Source organism: Perca flavescens, chromosome 19 (assembly GCF_004354835.1).
Source record: "Perca flavescens isolate YP-PL-M2 chromosome 19, PFLA_1.0, whole genome shotgun sequence".
Taxonomy (NCBI): Eukaryota; Metazoa; Chordata; class Actinopteri; order Perciformes; family Percidae; genus Perca; species Perca flavescens.
In genome coordinates, this window is record NC_041349.1 from 30,929,813 (window position 1) to 30,946,217 (window position 16,405).

The following is a 16,405-nucleotide window of genomic DNA, read 5'->3' on the forward strand; positions in this document are numbered from 1 at the left end:
TGGATATAATCAAAATACTTTAATACATTCTCTTTTGTGGATTATGTGCAGAATTACAGGAGATGCTTGGACAGATTCAGACATTTTTCAGTACATTTGGATCAGTAATTAGAGCCGCGTTGCTATTATCCTTCCTTATGCAGACACCAGCTCAGAGCGGGACTGTGTGCAGCCAGAAAGCAGTTAATCACCTGCTTTAATCTTTCTTTGTTTGTAGACTACATCCTTGTGGTTTGCACTAGCTAAATCCTGGGACCCACAGTTTATTTATTGACCGCCTGCTTCCATGTAGCAAAGGTAAAACTGCAGAGAACATGCTTGAGTCTTCAGAGCCCTGAAGCCCCGTCCCTGCTGCTGCACAGAGCAATGTTCGCTTGTTTAGTCACAGTATTCACAGTTTATTGATATTGAGCCTGTCCGAATTGCGCCAAATCGACTTACTGCTACTTAGCAATTCCGGTGAATGGAGATATTGTCCGTTCAGAACATGCTGACTGCTTTGTTACTGTTATTGCTGCTTGCGGCGTTGTTGAGCAAACTTTCAGGGCCAGCTATAGCAAAACTGAATGGAACATCACAAATCAATAGATAGATCTGTCTTGACCCCTGAAATCCAGAATATTTTTTTTTTTGAGACTTATGGTTCAAAAGTTACAGGCCACAACGTAAAGTTTGTTAGCGCCACCATCTGGCCAGATTGCACCACATTCGACTCAAAGCAAGTCATTGGGACCCCAGCAGTACACACACACACACACACACGCACACACACACAGCTTGCTTTATAGTTAGATAGATTAACAAGAGCAAACAACATTCTTGGCAGAAATGAAACCTCCTTGTTTGATTATAAAGTGGATTTGTTCCGAGTGGTTTATGTGATGGTGTTGTTTCAGCGGCCCTGTTGGCCCTCAAGTCCTCCGCTGAGTTCAAGAAGAAAGCTGTGTGGACCCGAGCATACGGATGGTAGCCCAGAGGAGCCATGACAGACTGTTACCATGGCAACATAAACAGGTTCTTCACAAAAACACATCTGGAGCTTAAACACCCTGAGACTGCGTCAGCCTGCTGGATGCAGAGATATCTCTGAACGTATGAGACTCACTGCAGCAACATGGACAAACTGTACGTTTAGGATGTTAAACAGAAACGGCAGCGCCTGCTCTACTTCAATCACATATGAAGACGTCATGAGGAATGTGTTCTGTCAAAACAACATATGACCATTAAAAGTTCATCAAATACAGGAAATATTTAAGGATGTGGAATTTGATTTTTTGGCTCTTGAGTTCAACATCTTCTATTAAATATAGATTTTAATGGTCACACATCTTTATGATATCAAACTCACTGAATTTAAAAAGTAACAGTCCCTGTTGTCTTTTAAAAGAAGACTTAAACCATCCAAACATTCTGTCTGAAGGTGTCATTTCTTTTTCATCTTCTTGTTCCATTTTTCCAGGTGGTGCTGTCTCTCCTTCAGCAGTTGCCAGACTGTTACAGAGGCCCCTAAAAAGACATCACTACTGTTAGAAAGTCAGAAAGAAGCAAAACAGTGTGCTATGTGTTGGTTGTCTATAGTAATTTTGTATTCATGGCACAAACGCACAAAACAGCTGCAACCATGGCCATTACAGAATACTCCTGAATGTGTGTGCGTGTGTGTGTGTATATATATATATATATATATATATATATATATATATATATATATATATATATATATATATATATATATATATATATATATACACATGTACAGGTCTGACTACAGCTGGTGATACCAGATGAAAGGTCCAGGAAACAGGAAAGTCAGTAGCGTTCATCATCCACCATGAATGTCTACCAAATGTCATAATAATCCATCCAGTAGTTAGATATTTCACTCTGGACCACAGTGGTGGAATGACGGCATAGCCATCCCTAGATGCCACATCCCCAGCATGGCTAAACACAACACGTTGTGGTTTTAGGTGTTAGGAGTTACATGCTGGAACTATTTCTTGATGAACAGTTTATCAATCCGCCCACTAGTTTACTTAGCAGCTCCGGCTTTAGCTCTGTTTGCCAGATTCTGTGTTTGAGCACAGGGTTCATTCTCTGTACAGGCAGAATGTCATATGATGGTGCCAAACCTGGCAACCTGACTACAATGAGCAAGACTCTAAAGCTTGATTTATAGTTCTGCGTTAAATCAGCGCTGTGTGTTTGTATGTAGGTACATGGAGATACCGACCCTACGCCGTAGCCTGACGTGCACCTCTCAAAAAATTTAACTACACGTTGCAGCGACGCACGTTGCTCGGCCGGGGCTTGGTAGCGTTGCATTTCCCCCGACTTATTTCCTGGTTCTCCTTCTCCATAAATAAAATGAAATCAAGGATAGGGTTAACTTTTCCTGCTACATATTTCACACCGTTGTCAGAAAGAACAGGAGAGGCACTTTTTTTTTCTCTCACTATGAGTAAGTCACTACTTACTCTGAAGATACCATCACCATCACTCTCTCACTCAACCACACACACACACACACCTGCCGGCCCTGCTATTCTCTTAAAGAGATCGACGCACAAGTATAAACTTCAGGCTACTAACGTAGCTATGGAGAAATCTCTGTGTGAAGCTTCCACAGGACCATATATCCGCCTTAAAGCTGCACCAAGCTTTTTACCAAGAGATAGTTCTCCCCCTAAAACCTCACGTAATCTGTAATTTTTAACATCAGTAAAAGTATTGTGATATGATATGATAAAAGTTTAGGAAAAGAGAATGAGTGGTTTAATATTTTCCTTTGTTTAGAATCAAGTAGAGCTCCTTTCATTTTTAAAACAATACATATACAGTGGGGAAAACAAGTATTTGATACACTGCCGATTTTGCAGGTTTTCCCACTTACAAAGCAAAAATCCAGAAAATCACATTGTATGATTTTTAAGTAATTTATTTGCATTTTATTGCATGACATAATTATTTGATACATCAGAAAAACAGAAATTAATATTTGGTACATAAAACTTTGTTTGCAATTACAGAGATCATACATTTCCTATAATTCTTGACCAGGTTTGCACACACTGCAGCAGGGATTTCGGCCCACACCTCCATACAGACCTTCTCCAGATCCTTCAGGTTTCGGGGCTGTCGCTGGGCAATACGGACTTTCAGCACCCTCCAAAGATTTTCTATTGGGTTCAGGTCTGGAGACTGGCAAGTCCACTCCAGGACCTTGAGATGCTTCTTGCGGAGACATTCCTTAGTTGCCCTGGCTGTGTGTTTCGGGTCGTTGTCATGCTGGAAGACCCAGCCACAACCCATCTTCAATGCTCTTACTGAGGGAAGGAGGTTGTTTGCCAAGATCTCGCGATACATGACCCCATCCATCCTCCCCTCAATACGGTGCAGTCGTCCTGTCCCCTTTGCAGAAAAGCATCCCCAAAGAATGATGTTTCCACCTCCATGCTTCACGGTTGGGATGGTGTTCTTGGGGTTGTACTCATCCTTCTTCTTCCTCCAAACACGGCGAGTGGAGTTTAGACCAAAAAGCTCTATTTTTGTCTCATCAGACCACATGACCTTCTCCCATTCCTTCTCCATTGGCAAACTTCAAACGGGCCTGGACATGCGCTGGCTTGAGCAGGGGGACCTTGTGTGCGCTGCAGGATTTTAATCCATGACAGCGTAGTGTGTTACTAATGGTTTTCTTTGAGACTGTGGTCCCAGCTCTCTTCAGGTCATTGACCAGGTCATGCCGTGTAGTTCTGGGCTGATCCCTCACCTTCCTCATGATCATTGATGCCCCACAAGGTGAGATCTTGCATGGTGCCCCAGACCGAGGGAGATTGACCGTCATCTTGAACTTCTTCCATTTTCTAATTGCGCCAACAGTTGTTGCCTTCTCACCAAGCTGCTTGCCTATTGTCCTGTAGCCCATCCCAGCCTTGTGCAGGTCTACAATTTTATCCCTGATGTCCTTACACAGCTCTCTGGTCTTGGCCATTGTGGAGAGATTGGAGTCTGTTTGAGTGTGTGGACATGTGTCTTTTAAACAGGTAACAAGTTCAAACAGGTGCAGTTAATACAGGTAATGAGTGGAGAACAGGAGGGCTTCTTAAAGAAAAACTAACAGGTCTGTGAGAGCCGGAATTCTTACTGGTTGGTAGGTGATCAAATATGTCATGCAATAAAATGCAAATTAATGATTTAAAAATCATACAATGTGATTTTCTGGATTTTTAGGGTTAGATTCCATCTCTCACAGTTGAAGTGTACCTATGATAAAAATTACAGACCTCTACATGCTTTGTAAGTAGGAAAACCTGCAAAATCGTGTATCAAATACTTGTTCTCCCCACTGTATACTGCTGTATACTGTACTGCGTTAGAAAAACAGCCCTATCATTTATCTAAACGGGGCCGCAGACTTTTTTTTTGCAAAAACCTACAGGATCACTATGCAAAAATCATTCATGGTAGATTACCTTTTTTCCTACAGTTTATCTGGCAATCATTGTGACAAAACTCAGAATAACTGCCAGAGTGAAAACATCTAGAATTATAAAATCTTTCTGCATAGTATTATAAACCGCAGTAGAGTGTTTTGGTGTTGGGTTAGCCTTCAAACTCTTGGGTCTGTTACTCAAAACGTCCAGTGTTGTTTTCAGTCCCAACCTACTCAAACTGAACAGCAATAAAACAGAGCTCTTGGTTGTGGCCCCCAAGGTGCTGCTCCAGACGGTTTGAGATCTCATCTTGGATGTGTGCCATCTGGCCATCATCTGAGGCCCGCTACCTTGGTGTAATCCTGGACTCCACCCTCTCTTTCCATACTCGCATCAAATCCATCACCAAATCAGACTTTTTTCATCTTAAAAACATTTCCAGACTCTGGCCATCACTCTCTGACTCCGTGGCAGAAACCCTCATTCATGCTTTCATTACCTCCCATTTGGACTACTGCAATGGAGTCCTGTCTGGGGTCCGCAGCAAAACCTTAGACAGGTTCCAGTATGTCCAAAACTCTGCCGCCAGGGTCCTCACCCACACCAAGACCTGGCAGCACATCACCCCAACCCTCATCAACCTTTACTGGCTCCCAATTAAGTCCTGCATCACATCTAAAATCCTCCTTCTCACCTACAAATCCCTCCATGCCCTGGCCCCACAGTACCTCTCCGACCTCCTCCATCCATACACCCCACCCCAAAACCTCCGATCCTCAGATGCTGGCCTGCTCTCCATTCCCCACACATGACTCTGTACCTTCTGTAAAGTGTCCTTGGGTTTCATGAAAGGCGATATATAAATAAAAGTTATTATTATTGTTATTATTAACGCTGGCTAACTCATCTTACCCAGGGCCAGAACAGGCAGATAGAGCATCAGGATGACAGGGAGGCCAACGTGTGCTGGCACTGTTGAATTCAAAGGAGATGAGTTTGGTGCTGTTGGCTCAACATAAGGCAGGGCCTGGTATATGGTGACACCTGAGGAGGAAACGGAACACATACACAGAAAATGCTCAACTGTTCCTGTACAGTTTTAAACACAACAGTATGTTACCTTTAGCCAGATATTTCTACCATTTAATGCGTGCGTGCATGTGTCTGTCTGTCTGTCTGTCTGTCTGTCTGTCTGTGTGTGCGTGTTTCCTCCAGAAAATGACGGAGGAGGTGGTCAGCGTTCTCTGGAATTATGCTTTGAGGTGTGTGTGTGTGTGTGTGTGTGTGTGTGTGTGTGTGTGTGTGTGTGTGTGTGTGTGTGTGTGTGTGTGTGTGTGTGTGTGTGTGTGTGTGTGTGTGTGTGTGTGTGTGTGTGTGTGTGTGTGTAAAATGCACTTTTCTCACACACTTCCTGACATATTATCATCGGCTCGGCTTTGCCAACTCATTTCCTGGCTTGCACTACTTCCCTCATACAGCAGTACATACAGTTTGAGTGTGTGACACATATAAGCAGCTCATATTGTTCAGCGTTTGTCAGGCCAGCAACCGTATAACTGCCCGTTAATCATCCGTAAAGTAGCAAGATGCCATTTGGTATGTTTCTGTAAAACTACCAGTCTCACAACTTGATATTAAAGGTCCCTGGGTATCCTGCTCTGCCTTTGAGAAAATGAAAGCTCAGATGGGCCGATCTGGAATCTTCTCCTTATGAGGTCATAAGGAGCAAGGTTACCTCCCCTTTCTCTCCTTTGCCTGCCCAGGGAATTTGGCACACCCATGAGAGAGACATCATGGTTTTCAAACGAGCAAAGTGGCAGTTGGTCAAGGCCACACCCCCACCCTCCACATTGACCCCCCTCTCTCCTCCTCAATAGCTACAGACACAGAAATGGCACATCCAACAACAAGGAAAGCTCACTGTGGGACTGGCTCTAGTGGCTGTAATTCTGCACCAAGGCTGAAATTTGGGAACAAGATGTCTGATACAGTATTAGGGGACCACTATGGTCTATATAAAAGCATCCAAATAGCACCATATCATGAGACCTTTAAAACTGATAAATGATTTAGTCACCTTCAGTGGCCACTGACAGGATGTATAAGGGGATCCAGAGTGTGTAGCGAGTCCACAGCATGGCGGTGGAGGGGGTATCCATAACACACAGCAGCTCATGTGGGTACCTGTCACCACAACAGTACACAGCAGAATGTTAACTGAAGCCATTATGGCACTGACAGGTGACTGGATCAGAAGCAGATTAGACTATCCAGGTGTACTTCAACAGGTAAATTAGTCTAAAGCCGTTCCAAGAGGCATGGCTGGACTACCAACGTAGCTAAATGAAAAAACCTCAAACACACACATTTGTTAGGGAATTTACACTGCCGTAGCAACATAGGAGGAGGTGGTCAACATCAAGTTTTACAGTTTTTCTTAATCGCTTTGGCACAATGGACGAATGACTATTAAACTTTTTCAAACTACATGACTAGTTATATGAACATTAGGTCAGTTGTTCACATGACTATAGTCATTTATCATTGCTTTGGCACAAAATGCACCAAGTAAGCCTTGCAGATCAAAATAATTGCATTAATCTGCTATTGAATCATATTGCTCTCAAATGCAGTTATATACATGTTCATTGTGTAAATCCCTACATGCCAAATAGAGCACCCAACAATCACAATAACCTGTCACATATACAGTATATTAGATAATATTTATGTGGTTTTGTTGTAAAAGTTGTTAGATGGATAGACTTAGGGTATATGGGGAACAAGACAACTTCCTTACAATTTAGAGCAACCAAGCGTAAACAGGTGACAGGTGGGGGGGGGGGGGGGTGAGGGGGGGGGGCTGTGTCATGCCAAAGGTTTTTCCCTTGCATTGCAAGGGAGGATATCCGGTGTGATGTCGATAAAATGTTGTGGCCAGACAGAGGAGATTGAATGACCCTTGAGGTTTGATACATTTGCAGCATTTGTTTTTCTTGCACATCTTGTACAACAGTTCCTGATATGGATGGTTGGTGTGTACATACAATGAGAAAGTATAGTGTGTGCCATGGCTGACATCAATACTATTCAGCTGCCTAAATATACAATGTTAGCAACTGGACAATATTACAGAGTGGGTAACTATCACACTTTCAGAGTAGGCATACACTGTCATTTGACAAGATGTCTTTGCATTTTGACTGTCTTGGTCTAAGCCATTGCTTAAATAAATCTATCAATGAATAAATCATTTTCATCAAATCATTTTCATCAAAACAGAAGATCTGTTTTGATGACAATGATTTATTCATTGATATATTTATTTACATTTGATACAGGAGTTAATTCTTTTGATGGAGTAATTAACCTTTTGCAGGTCACATAGAGTGATGTGCTGAATGTACCACGTGGTGTGAGGATTGTTCTTAGAGTGTTTTAAATTGTAAGTTTGTTTCAGTAAATGTGCCAAACCAATTGGGGAAAAACAGTGAGACCTTCCATACTGTTTATGTTATGGATATTCCAAAATAATTTTGTGTGAGTTGGGTCAATAGAGACTCCCTAACAGAGTGAGTCCAACAAAAAGGATGGACAAAGTGAAGAGACAAGCCGTACCGTAGGAGATCCAGAATGTTCCACAAGAAGAACTGTGCACACACCACTGGTTTACTCTGGATCTCCTCCAGCATGATGACCATGGTCAGCAGGAGGTTCTTCTCCATAACCTGAAAAACAGATAGCATGCACAATCCACCAACCTCTTCAAATGGATAAGAACTCAGCATTCTATAGTATACACATGATTATTAATGAGTGTGATACACACTTGGACGAAGCGAGGCAAGAGTCTGGCTTTCTCAATCCCATCTGCGATATGGAAAAGCTCCAGAATGGAGAGCAGCTGGCACAGACTCATCACAAAGCCAACAGAGTAAAATGTGTCTGCTAAGGCATCTGCAAAGTAAAAAATCCAATTTAACATACTAACGTATCCCATTTGGTGGAGGGTTAGCTTATTCCTGCTCTCCTGAGTTAAAATCAATTATTATTTAAAGAGCTGCTCTTTCAGAATGACCTCAGGAAGCTTAAAATGTAGATCCATATTGCACAATATTGCATCTTTTTCTTTTTTTTAATAAACCTTACCTTGACCAAATGTGAGAAACCTGGCCATGGTATTAGCCAGTATCCATGTGTGTCCACAGAACTGGAACAGGTTATATGAGAAAATGTACGCGAGCCTGAAGCTGAGCCTGTAAGAGAAGAAATTGGCATTTGATATTGGCCATTCACACTGTAGACATCTTACCTTACACGGGTGTAACCAGTTATTATCACTGGCTTTCTGGCACAGCTAACTGGCACACTTACAGTGAATGGAGCAGAGCCAGCGTTCATGTTATTAGTGACATCTCTGCTGTTCTGCTATGACCGGTCTAAATGTTTACTGTAGAACTGCACTTTGATAGTAATATTCTCATCAATCATCTACTTTGAGTAAATCGAATTACATGGAAACTGATGGAAAGTACATTTGCTCAAGTACTGTAATTAAGTATAACTTTGAGGTACTTTCATTAAGCATTTCCGATTTGTTAGATTTTTTAGTTACCATATTTCTGAGGAAATTTACTTTTTAATGAAATTACATTGATCTTATAGCTAGTTATAGTTAGTATGCACTCATCTAAAGGATTATTAGGAACATCCTACTAATATCGTGTTTGACCCCCTTTTGCCTTCAGAACTGCATTAATTCTTCGTGGCATTGATTCAACAAGGTGCTGGAAGCATTCTTTAGAAATATTGGACCATATTGATAGGATAGCGTCTTGCAGTTGATGGAGATTTGTGGCATGCACATCCAGGGCACGAAACTCCCGTTCCACCACATCCCAAAGATGTTCTATTGGGGTGAGATCTGGTGACTGTGGGTGCCATTTTAGTACAGTGATCTCATTGTCATGTTCAAGAAACCAATTTGAAATGATCCGAACTTTGTTACATGGTGCATTATCCTGCTGGAAGTAGCCATCAGAGGATGGGTATATGGTGGTCAAAGGGATGGACATGGTCAGAAACAATGCTCAGGTAGGCTGTGGCATTTAAACGATGCCCAATTGGTACTAAGGGGCCTAAAGTGTGCCAAGAAAACATCCCCCACACCATTACACCATCACCACCAGCAGCCTGCCCAGTGGTAACAAGGCATGACGGATCGATGTTCTCATTCTGTTTATGCCAAATTCTGACTCTACCATCTCAATGTATCAACAGAAATTGAGACTCCTCAGACTAGGCAACATTTTTCCAGTCTTCAACTGTCCAATTTTGGTAAGCTTGTGCAAATTGTAGCCTCATTTTCCTATTTTTAGTGGAGATGAGTGGTACCCGGTGGAGTCTTCTGCTGGTGTAGCCCATCCGCCTCAAGGTTGTTCGTATTGTGGCTTCACAAATGCTTTGCTGCATACCTCGGTTGTAACGAGTGGTTATTTGAGTCAAAGTTGATCATCTATCAGCTGGAATCAGTTGGCCCATTCTCCTCTGACGTCTAGCATCAACAAGGCATTTTCGCCCCCCAGGACTGCAGCATGCTGGATGTTTTTCCTTTTTCAGACCATTCTTTGTAAACCCTAGAAATGGTTGTGTGTGAAAATCCCAGTAACTGAGCAGATTGTGAAATACTCAGATCAGCCCGGATCTTTTTTCTTAACATTTTATGGTGTGATTGCGCTTGGTTTCTGCGTTTGGAGAGGCATTTCAACAGACTGTAGGTCGAACACGGATTGTTCACTGTTACATGTTAGTTGAATTTAAGTGTCGGGGCATTCCGCCACGTCTGTCTATTGCGTTCCAAGACAGCCGTGCCGCGATTGGATTTCATATGGGCAAATTGTTAAATTGTTACAATGTAGTTTCAAATCTGCTTTAAAAATAAACATATAGGTTTTGAATATAATGTTCAACTTCGGTAGCTTTACCTATGTGCTAAAACATACAATGACTGAGGAAGCCTAGTGACGAGTCCATAGCAACCAGTGTTGAATTTATTAAGTGTCCTTTGCTGAATGGTCTCAATGTTTTATTGTTTTATTTCATGTGAATACTAGTTTACTAGAGGAGTAACTTAGTATTTGAAGTAATGCAGTAATGCATGAAGTGTGCATTTAGTTTCCATGCTTCTTGTGTTTCCACAACAATGTTAGTGAGTAAATCTACTGAAATGGCCACCACACCATAACAGAGGAGTGTGATGCGTAAGATGAGAAAGCAGAGGTTAACTCACGTATGTCATAACTGTAAAAAATCAAAGTTTTGTCTTGCGGTGAAACTTCGATTAGCATGAAAACATATCCCAGAGAATGGTCGACTCGGTACACATATGTAATTAACCCCTAGGTTCATTTTGCGCCGGATTTGTCCTTAAACTATATAGCTTAATTAATCCTTCCTTTGTGTGGCATACCACTGAATCAAATTAAAATTTTGCATTCAAGGTGCCTGTGGTGCATTCAAAGACTGTTTTTTCATTCATGCTCCTTACATAAGTAAGGAGCATGAATGAAAAAACAGTCTGGCCTGTTTGTATTTCTTTAAAAGGGTGATAGAATGATTATATAGGGTATTTCACACTGTTCCTTAATGTGTCCTAATAGGATATGTATCATTGGTTGGGCAAAAAATTGCCCGAATGCTATTTTATGGGCCTATTTGTAACAAGAGCTTTTCTTCCAAATATGGTATGCTCATGAATATTTAGATGAGCTGCACGCTGATTGGTTTGAGCGAACCACATAGAAACATATTGGAGACGAGACAGCAGGTCTCATATTTAAGACACTGCAATGTTTCGTTACAAAATTCACTTCTGAGACTTTTTTTATGCGATAAATCAACTAAATGTTCAATGGTGTTTTTTGCCCCCAACAGCTCCTTCCAGGCAGCCTCCCTGCCTCCCTAACCCTAACCATAACCAGTGCCTAATCCTAGTGCCTTCCAGTCAGCGCTGCCTGGAAGGAGCCGTTGGGGGCAAAAAACACTGATAAACTACGAAAATTGATGGCTAATTGCAAATTTGGTAAGACGTGTTGGATTTCAGGAGGTCCACACAGTCTGACGAGACAGCGGCAGCCCCGCTGCGCTCCATACCCAGGAGAAAGTCACCGTTTCTGGGTAACTGGACAAGCGGGGCTCTGAGGAGCTGCCTGGCTTCCGGCATAACTATAATATATTTACAGTTTGAATTTCATCACGCCACTTATATAACAGCTACCCACCTTAAGGTCTTACAAAGCCAATGCTTGTGTCCGATTTCAATTTAATGCATTTTTGTGAATAGGAGAGGTTTCATTAGCGGCTAGTGTCCATTCAATCCTATGGGTAAAGATCGCGGCTAGCTGCATGCCCTGGAGCTCCGTCAGGGCCTCGGCATTTGGTCGTCCAGTAACCCACAAACGATGACTTTGCGCGGGTATGGAGCGCAGCGGGCTTCCAGTCGTGATGGAGATCCATCTAGCTCATAGCGAGCCAGGGTCTATGACGGAGGACATGCCGGGTGACGAGGCAGCACCGGCCGCTGTCACGTTAACCTGCTGAGTTCCTACTGAACTGCGACACACAGTCGGACAAAATTTGCAATTAACCATACATTTTCGTAAAACAGCCCATATTTCACCTCTACATAGTTGATTTCTCGCATAAAAAAGTCTCAGAAGTGAATTTAGTAATTAAATAGCGGATCTCTGGAGATTTGTCTGACCTAGCTAGATTCAGAAGACTAAGCTGACCTCAGGTCAGTGGTGTAGCCTATGCAAATGTTGGGGCGTGACAAAGACTAGGAGTTGAGGAGTTGAGGAGTTGAGGAGTTGACGTCAACTTTTAGCATTATTGAGATTCACCCGTTTTCAGCAGCAGTTTCAAATTGTGAGATTTGCAGAGGAAAGGAGTGTCAATGGGATTTTCGGGTTCTATGTATGTCCTATTTACCCTCCAATCTGTCATTTTTCATCTATGACAAGGTAAAATTGGTTTTGTATTCTGTCATCCCTTTAAACCAATCCCAACCGTCCTGGGCAGAGCTAAGCCCCGGCCGCAGTGACGGAGCCTTGCTAAACAGATAGCATCCGTTGAGCCAGACTTATCTATAGTATACTATATGTACTATATATAATTCATACAGAGTAAACTAATATGCCTTCATAGCACAGGACATCAGTACAAATAAATGTGATGCACATACATTTAAATATATAATATGTCATATTTCTGCATGTCTAAAAAACCACTATACCTATGTTATATGTTGTGTTGAGTTGTGTACTCCCATTATCCCAAATGTAAATCATACAATGTCACAAAAAGAATTATACTCAGTAACCGTAATACAAAATTGTAATAAAAAAAAAGTCTGCCACATGGGCTCATTTTTTCATTGATTACATGCCACTTTGCAACACAGTAATACAGCAGAGACCTGGGGCCTGTTTCACAAAAGCAGAATATATAAATCCAGGATAACTGATAAAGCGAGGCTCGACTGAATGCGTAAGCAGCCTAAACATTAACTGACCACGGCTCTGAATTGAAACCGTCATAATCATAGCATTCAAGGATTAGGCTACTAATCATTTTCACAAATTAACAGTAGTACTCTTTGCCATGAAATTTACCATCAATATTGATTTTCTACAACGCTAAAATATGATGCGTAAATATCTCTTTCACTCTGTTCCTCCCTCTCTCTCTCATGGGCTAAAATATAAATTTCCTAAGTCATATTAACTTCCACTGCTCGCTTTTAATGCAAAGTGTACAACTGTTCGTTTTTGCAAATGACAGTGACTCATTGAATGGTTTCAGTTAAGAGCAGTATTTCATAAATGTATATTTTTAGACTATCATTCAGTCAGTCCGCTATTATCTGCCACGCTTTTTCTCGCGTTTTTTAAATTTTTTTATAGAGGACGAGTTTCTTTCTCTACATATTATATGCCTTGCTCCCTAATATACTGTATGGACATAGAAAATAAAGACACTGAAGAAATTGGACTAAAATCTAGAAACTAAAAAGATAATTAAGTGATAAATTCCATACACACTGTAAACATGAATGGAACAGAGTATATTCGTCAGTTATTTCTCCCCAGCAAAAAAGGTCAAAAACCATTAAGGTGTCCTCTCCCTGTTGTTACATGAATGTACAGTAGCCTACATCACTAGATAGTTATTGGTCCAGTGAACTAAGACTATAATTTGGGAGGATTGTACAATAAGAATATGTTCTTAAAATTGTTCAATCCTCCCAAATTATAGTCCCAGTTTACTGGACAACACAAATTGTGTGCTAAGAATTCCAAATACAATGCACATGGAAGAGGAATAAACATGATCCTTATTGTTAAAGAATAATAAAAAAAATTCTCAACTAAAATAATTCAAGGTGCATTGGTCAACTATAGAAATGTAAAGCATTGTATGTATTGCCCTTAGTAACAGACTTCATTTAAAACACATTTGAAATGTTATCAGCCTTTTCTAATTATCTCAACAACTGCCATAATATATCCATCAAACTTCTAACAACAATATGAACAGCAGTCTTCATACAGCAATATAACCGTAACAATGACTGTCACATGAATAATTATAAAAAAATAATGGTCACAACTTTAACTAATAACAGTACTTAAATGAACAGCAATATGCACCTGTTGTATCCAGGCTGATAACAATAAGGTGAAACCACTGCTGGGTGATCAGAAAAGGCTCCAGGATTAAATAAATCCTGGCTGTTAGCCTGGTCAGGAGCAGGCTAGCTGTACAGAATAAATCACCATGGTGATATATGTGCCTCCGCTTTTGTGAAACCGAGTCAAGGTTAAATTGAGCTAGGATAACTGGGAAATCCCGGCTTAATCCCTTATCCTGGTTTTGTGAAACAGGCCCCTGATTTATTATATCAATCTAGATGACTACAATGTGCTACGCTGACAAGTGGCTGATGCTAATGCTTGGTGGCTAAACTGTACCGTAACGTTATAATGTTACAACAACATTCAACACGCTCATAAAGTTATTTGTAGTATGATTGTTTTGACCAGTGTTAACAGCACAACTTGACCATCCATCTTCACAACGTCCTCAAAGTCTGTGTTTACATCCATTGTTTCGATTTAGAGACAGCTGGCAGCAGAAAATTACATATTATACGTTTTAAGTAAACAGTCCTGTCTGTCAGCCTGGGTAGTTTTAAAGCTCATCTCGTATGTCAGATACATTATAACTCTAAGCCTACCATAACCATAACAAAGTATTTAGCTGTAAATGCTTGGAAAGATGACAGTGAATGAAGCTTTGTATATGATTTGCCTCAGATTTCTTAACACGCACTGTAAATACAGAACAGCGAAAACTCAGACAATGCTGTCAAATTCTCACTTTACTCACTTACATTCTCTTTCTGAAGTCTCCTTCTGTTGCCGGTACTGTAAGAGGGGCTGCTCATAATCCCTGTCTGAGTTGGAAGATAATCATTTTTTTTTAAGTTTGTAGCTTCTTGGCAGAGGTTTCCTCCCAGTAAACAGAGACCGCCTCTTACTTCATTCTCCTTCGCAACTGGGAGCAGAACATTGCTGCAATATCTGTGTTTTGTAGTGCTTCCTCTGGCTGATTGTTACAGTTATTACTTTACAGCGAGTGGGAAGTGCACATTCCACTTGTGAGTATGACGTCGGATAGTCCCAGCCCCTAAAAAAAAAACACTGGGCTTACTGTGTGGCGCAGGAGAGAGAACAGAGAAGGATAACAATGAGCCACACTCACAGTTCATGTCTAGAATGTTAGGACTATCAGCAGGAGCCACTCACACCACCACCAAACATAATCACACACTACATACTATATGATGAAAGCGAGGCACAGTGTAAATTCTTGACACACTACTGTTGTATTTGTGTTACTGACAGAAATATTATAAGACTATAGCTATATAAGACAATGAAACATACCAGTGGCTTACTGAACGTTCACAAAACAACTTATTACAGTGATAGTCAGCAGTGGCGTCTATAATGTGAATATAGATATTAAATGTTCATCTGTATAGGTCCCAGTAATATTTGTGTGTTATGTACTGAAGTATCACATGACACGGTGAAGATATGTTTGAGACAAATCATTGAGGGTAGGGTTACTACTTTTCAATGTAATCATGCTCATTTCAAGCTCTTGTTCTGGATTACTCATCTAAAGTCACCGCCTTGCTAAATTTGTATTTTTACTCTCTAAACCAGTCACTGTCTCCACTCCTAGACACCTCTTCCTTCAGCAATCTTAGCTGTCTGAGTTTGGCTGTGAACCATTTGGCTTGTCATTGTTGTACTTGTGGTACGTGATGGTATACAGCTGTCCTCATCTGATGTATGACTTCACAGCCTCTGTGTACTCTGTGTTAGCAGTTCTGAAAACATCCCAGTCTGTACAGTCCAGTCCTGGTTGGCGAGCGTGCGCTGTGCTTCCTGCAAGTTGGCCTGCGGAGGAATGTAAACACCAGCCAGAATGAATGAAGCGAACTCACAGGGGGAGTAGAAGGGTTTGCAGTTAATAAAGAAAGTTTCCAGATCAGGAGAACAGTGCTGTGGAATCACTGATATCATCACACTGTTAAAGGAACACGCCGACTTATTGGGAATTTAGCTTCTTCACCGTAACCCCCAGAGTTAGACAAGTCGATACATACCCTTCTAATCTCTGTGCGTGCTGTAAGGCTGTCTGACGGCTCCAGCGGCATCTGGCCAGCACAGAACATCAGGTGAATGGTTCCAGCAATCCTACTGCTCCGAATAAGTGACAAAATAACGCCAACATGTTCCTATTTCCATGTTGTGATTTATAGTCACAGCGTGTACAAAAAACAACGTAACATGAGACACAGCCATCTTCTAACTTTAAACAAACCGGGAACT

At 41.3% G+C, this 16,405-nt stretch overlaps 2 protein-coding genes across 3 annotated transcripts in view; one reads left to right on the forward strand and one right to left on the reverse strand.

Moving 5' to 3' along the window:
* Positions 1-1,409, forward strand: part of focad (focadhesin) — a 66,754-nt gene extending 65,345 nt beyond the window's left edge. The window contains exon 44 of the mRNA XM_028563762.1: positions 897-1,409. Coding sequence (XP_028419563.1) covers positions 897-970 — 74 coding nt within the window. The 3' untranslated portion in view covers positions 971-1,409. The remainder of the gene's footprint in view (positions 1-896) is intronic.
* hacd4 (3-hydroxyacyl-CoA dehydratase 4) lies at positions 5-15,151 on the reverse strand. 2 transcript variants are annotated; one of them, XM_028563764.1, is made up of 7 exons: positions 14,893-15,151; positions 8,589-8,695; positions 8,269-8,396; positions 8,058-8,167; positions 6,517-6,623; positions 5,352-5,483; positions 5-1,509 (listed from the first exon to the last, which is right to left on the reverse strand). In XM_028563764.1, coding segments are annotated over exons 1-7 (669 nt in total). In that variant the 5' UTR covers positions 14,895-15,151; the 3' UTR covers positions 5-1,426. The 2 variants fall into 2 exon arrangements, with proteins under 2 accessions (XP_028419565.1, XP_028419564.1); XM_028563763.1 differs by having other exon boundaries at positions 8,058-8,200.
* Positions 15,152-16,405: the final 1,254 nt, after the last annotated feature.

Bases quoted from the DNA above. Each gene is read 5' to 3' on its own strand.
- hacd4 (XM_028563763.1), bottom strand. The intron at 8,201-8,268 runs GTGTGTATCACA...CCATTTGAAGAG, and splicing joins TCTTGCCTCGCTTCGTCCAA to GTTGGTGGATTGTGCATGCT. The intron at 5,484-6,516 runs GTGACTAAATCA...TTTCCTCCTCAG, and splicing joins CCTGTCAGTGGCCACTGAAG to GTGTCACCATATACCAGGCC.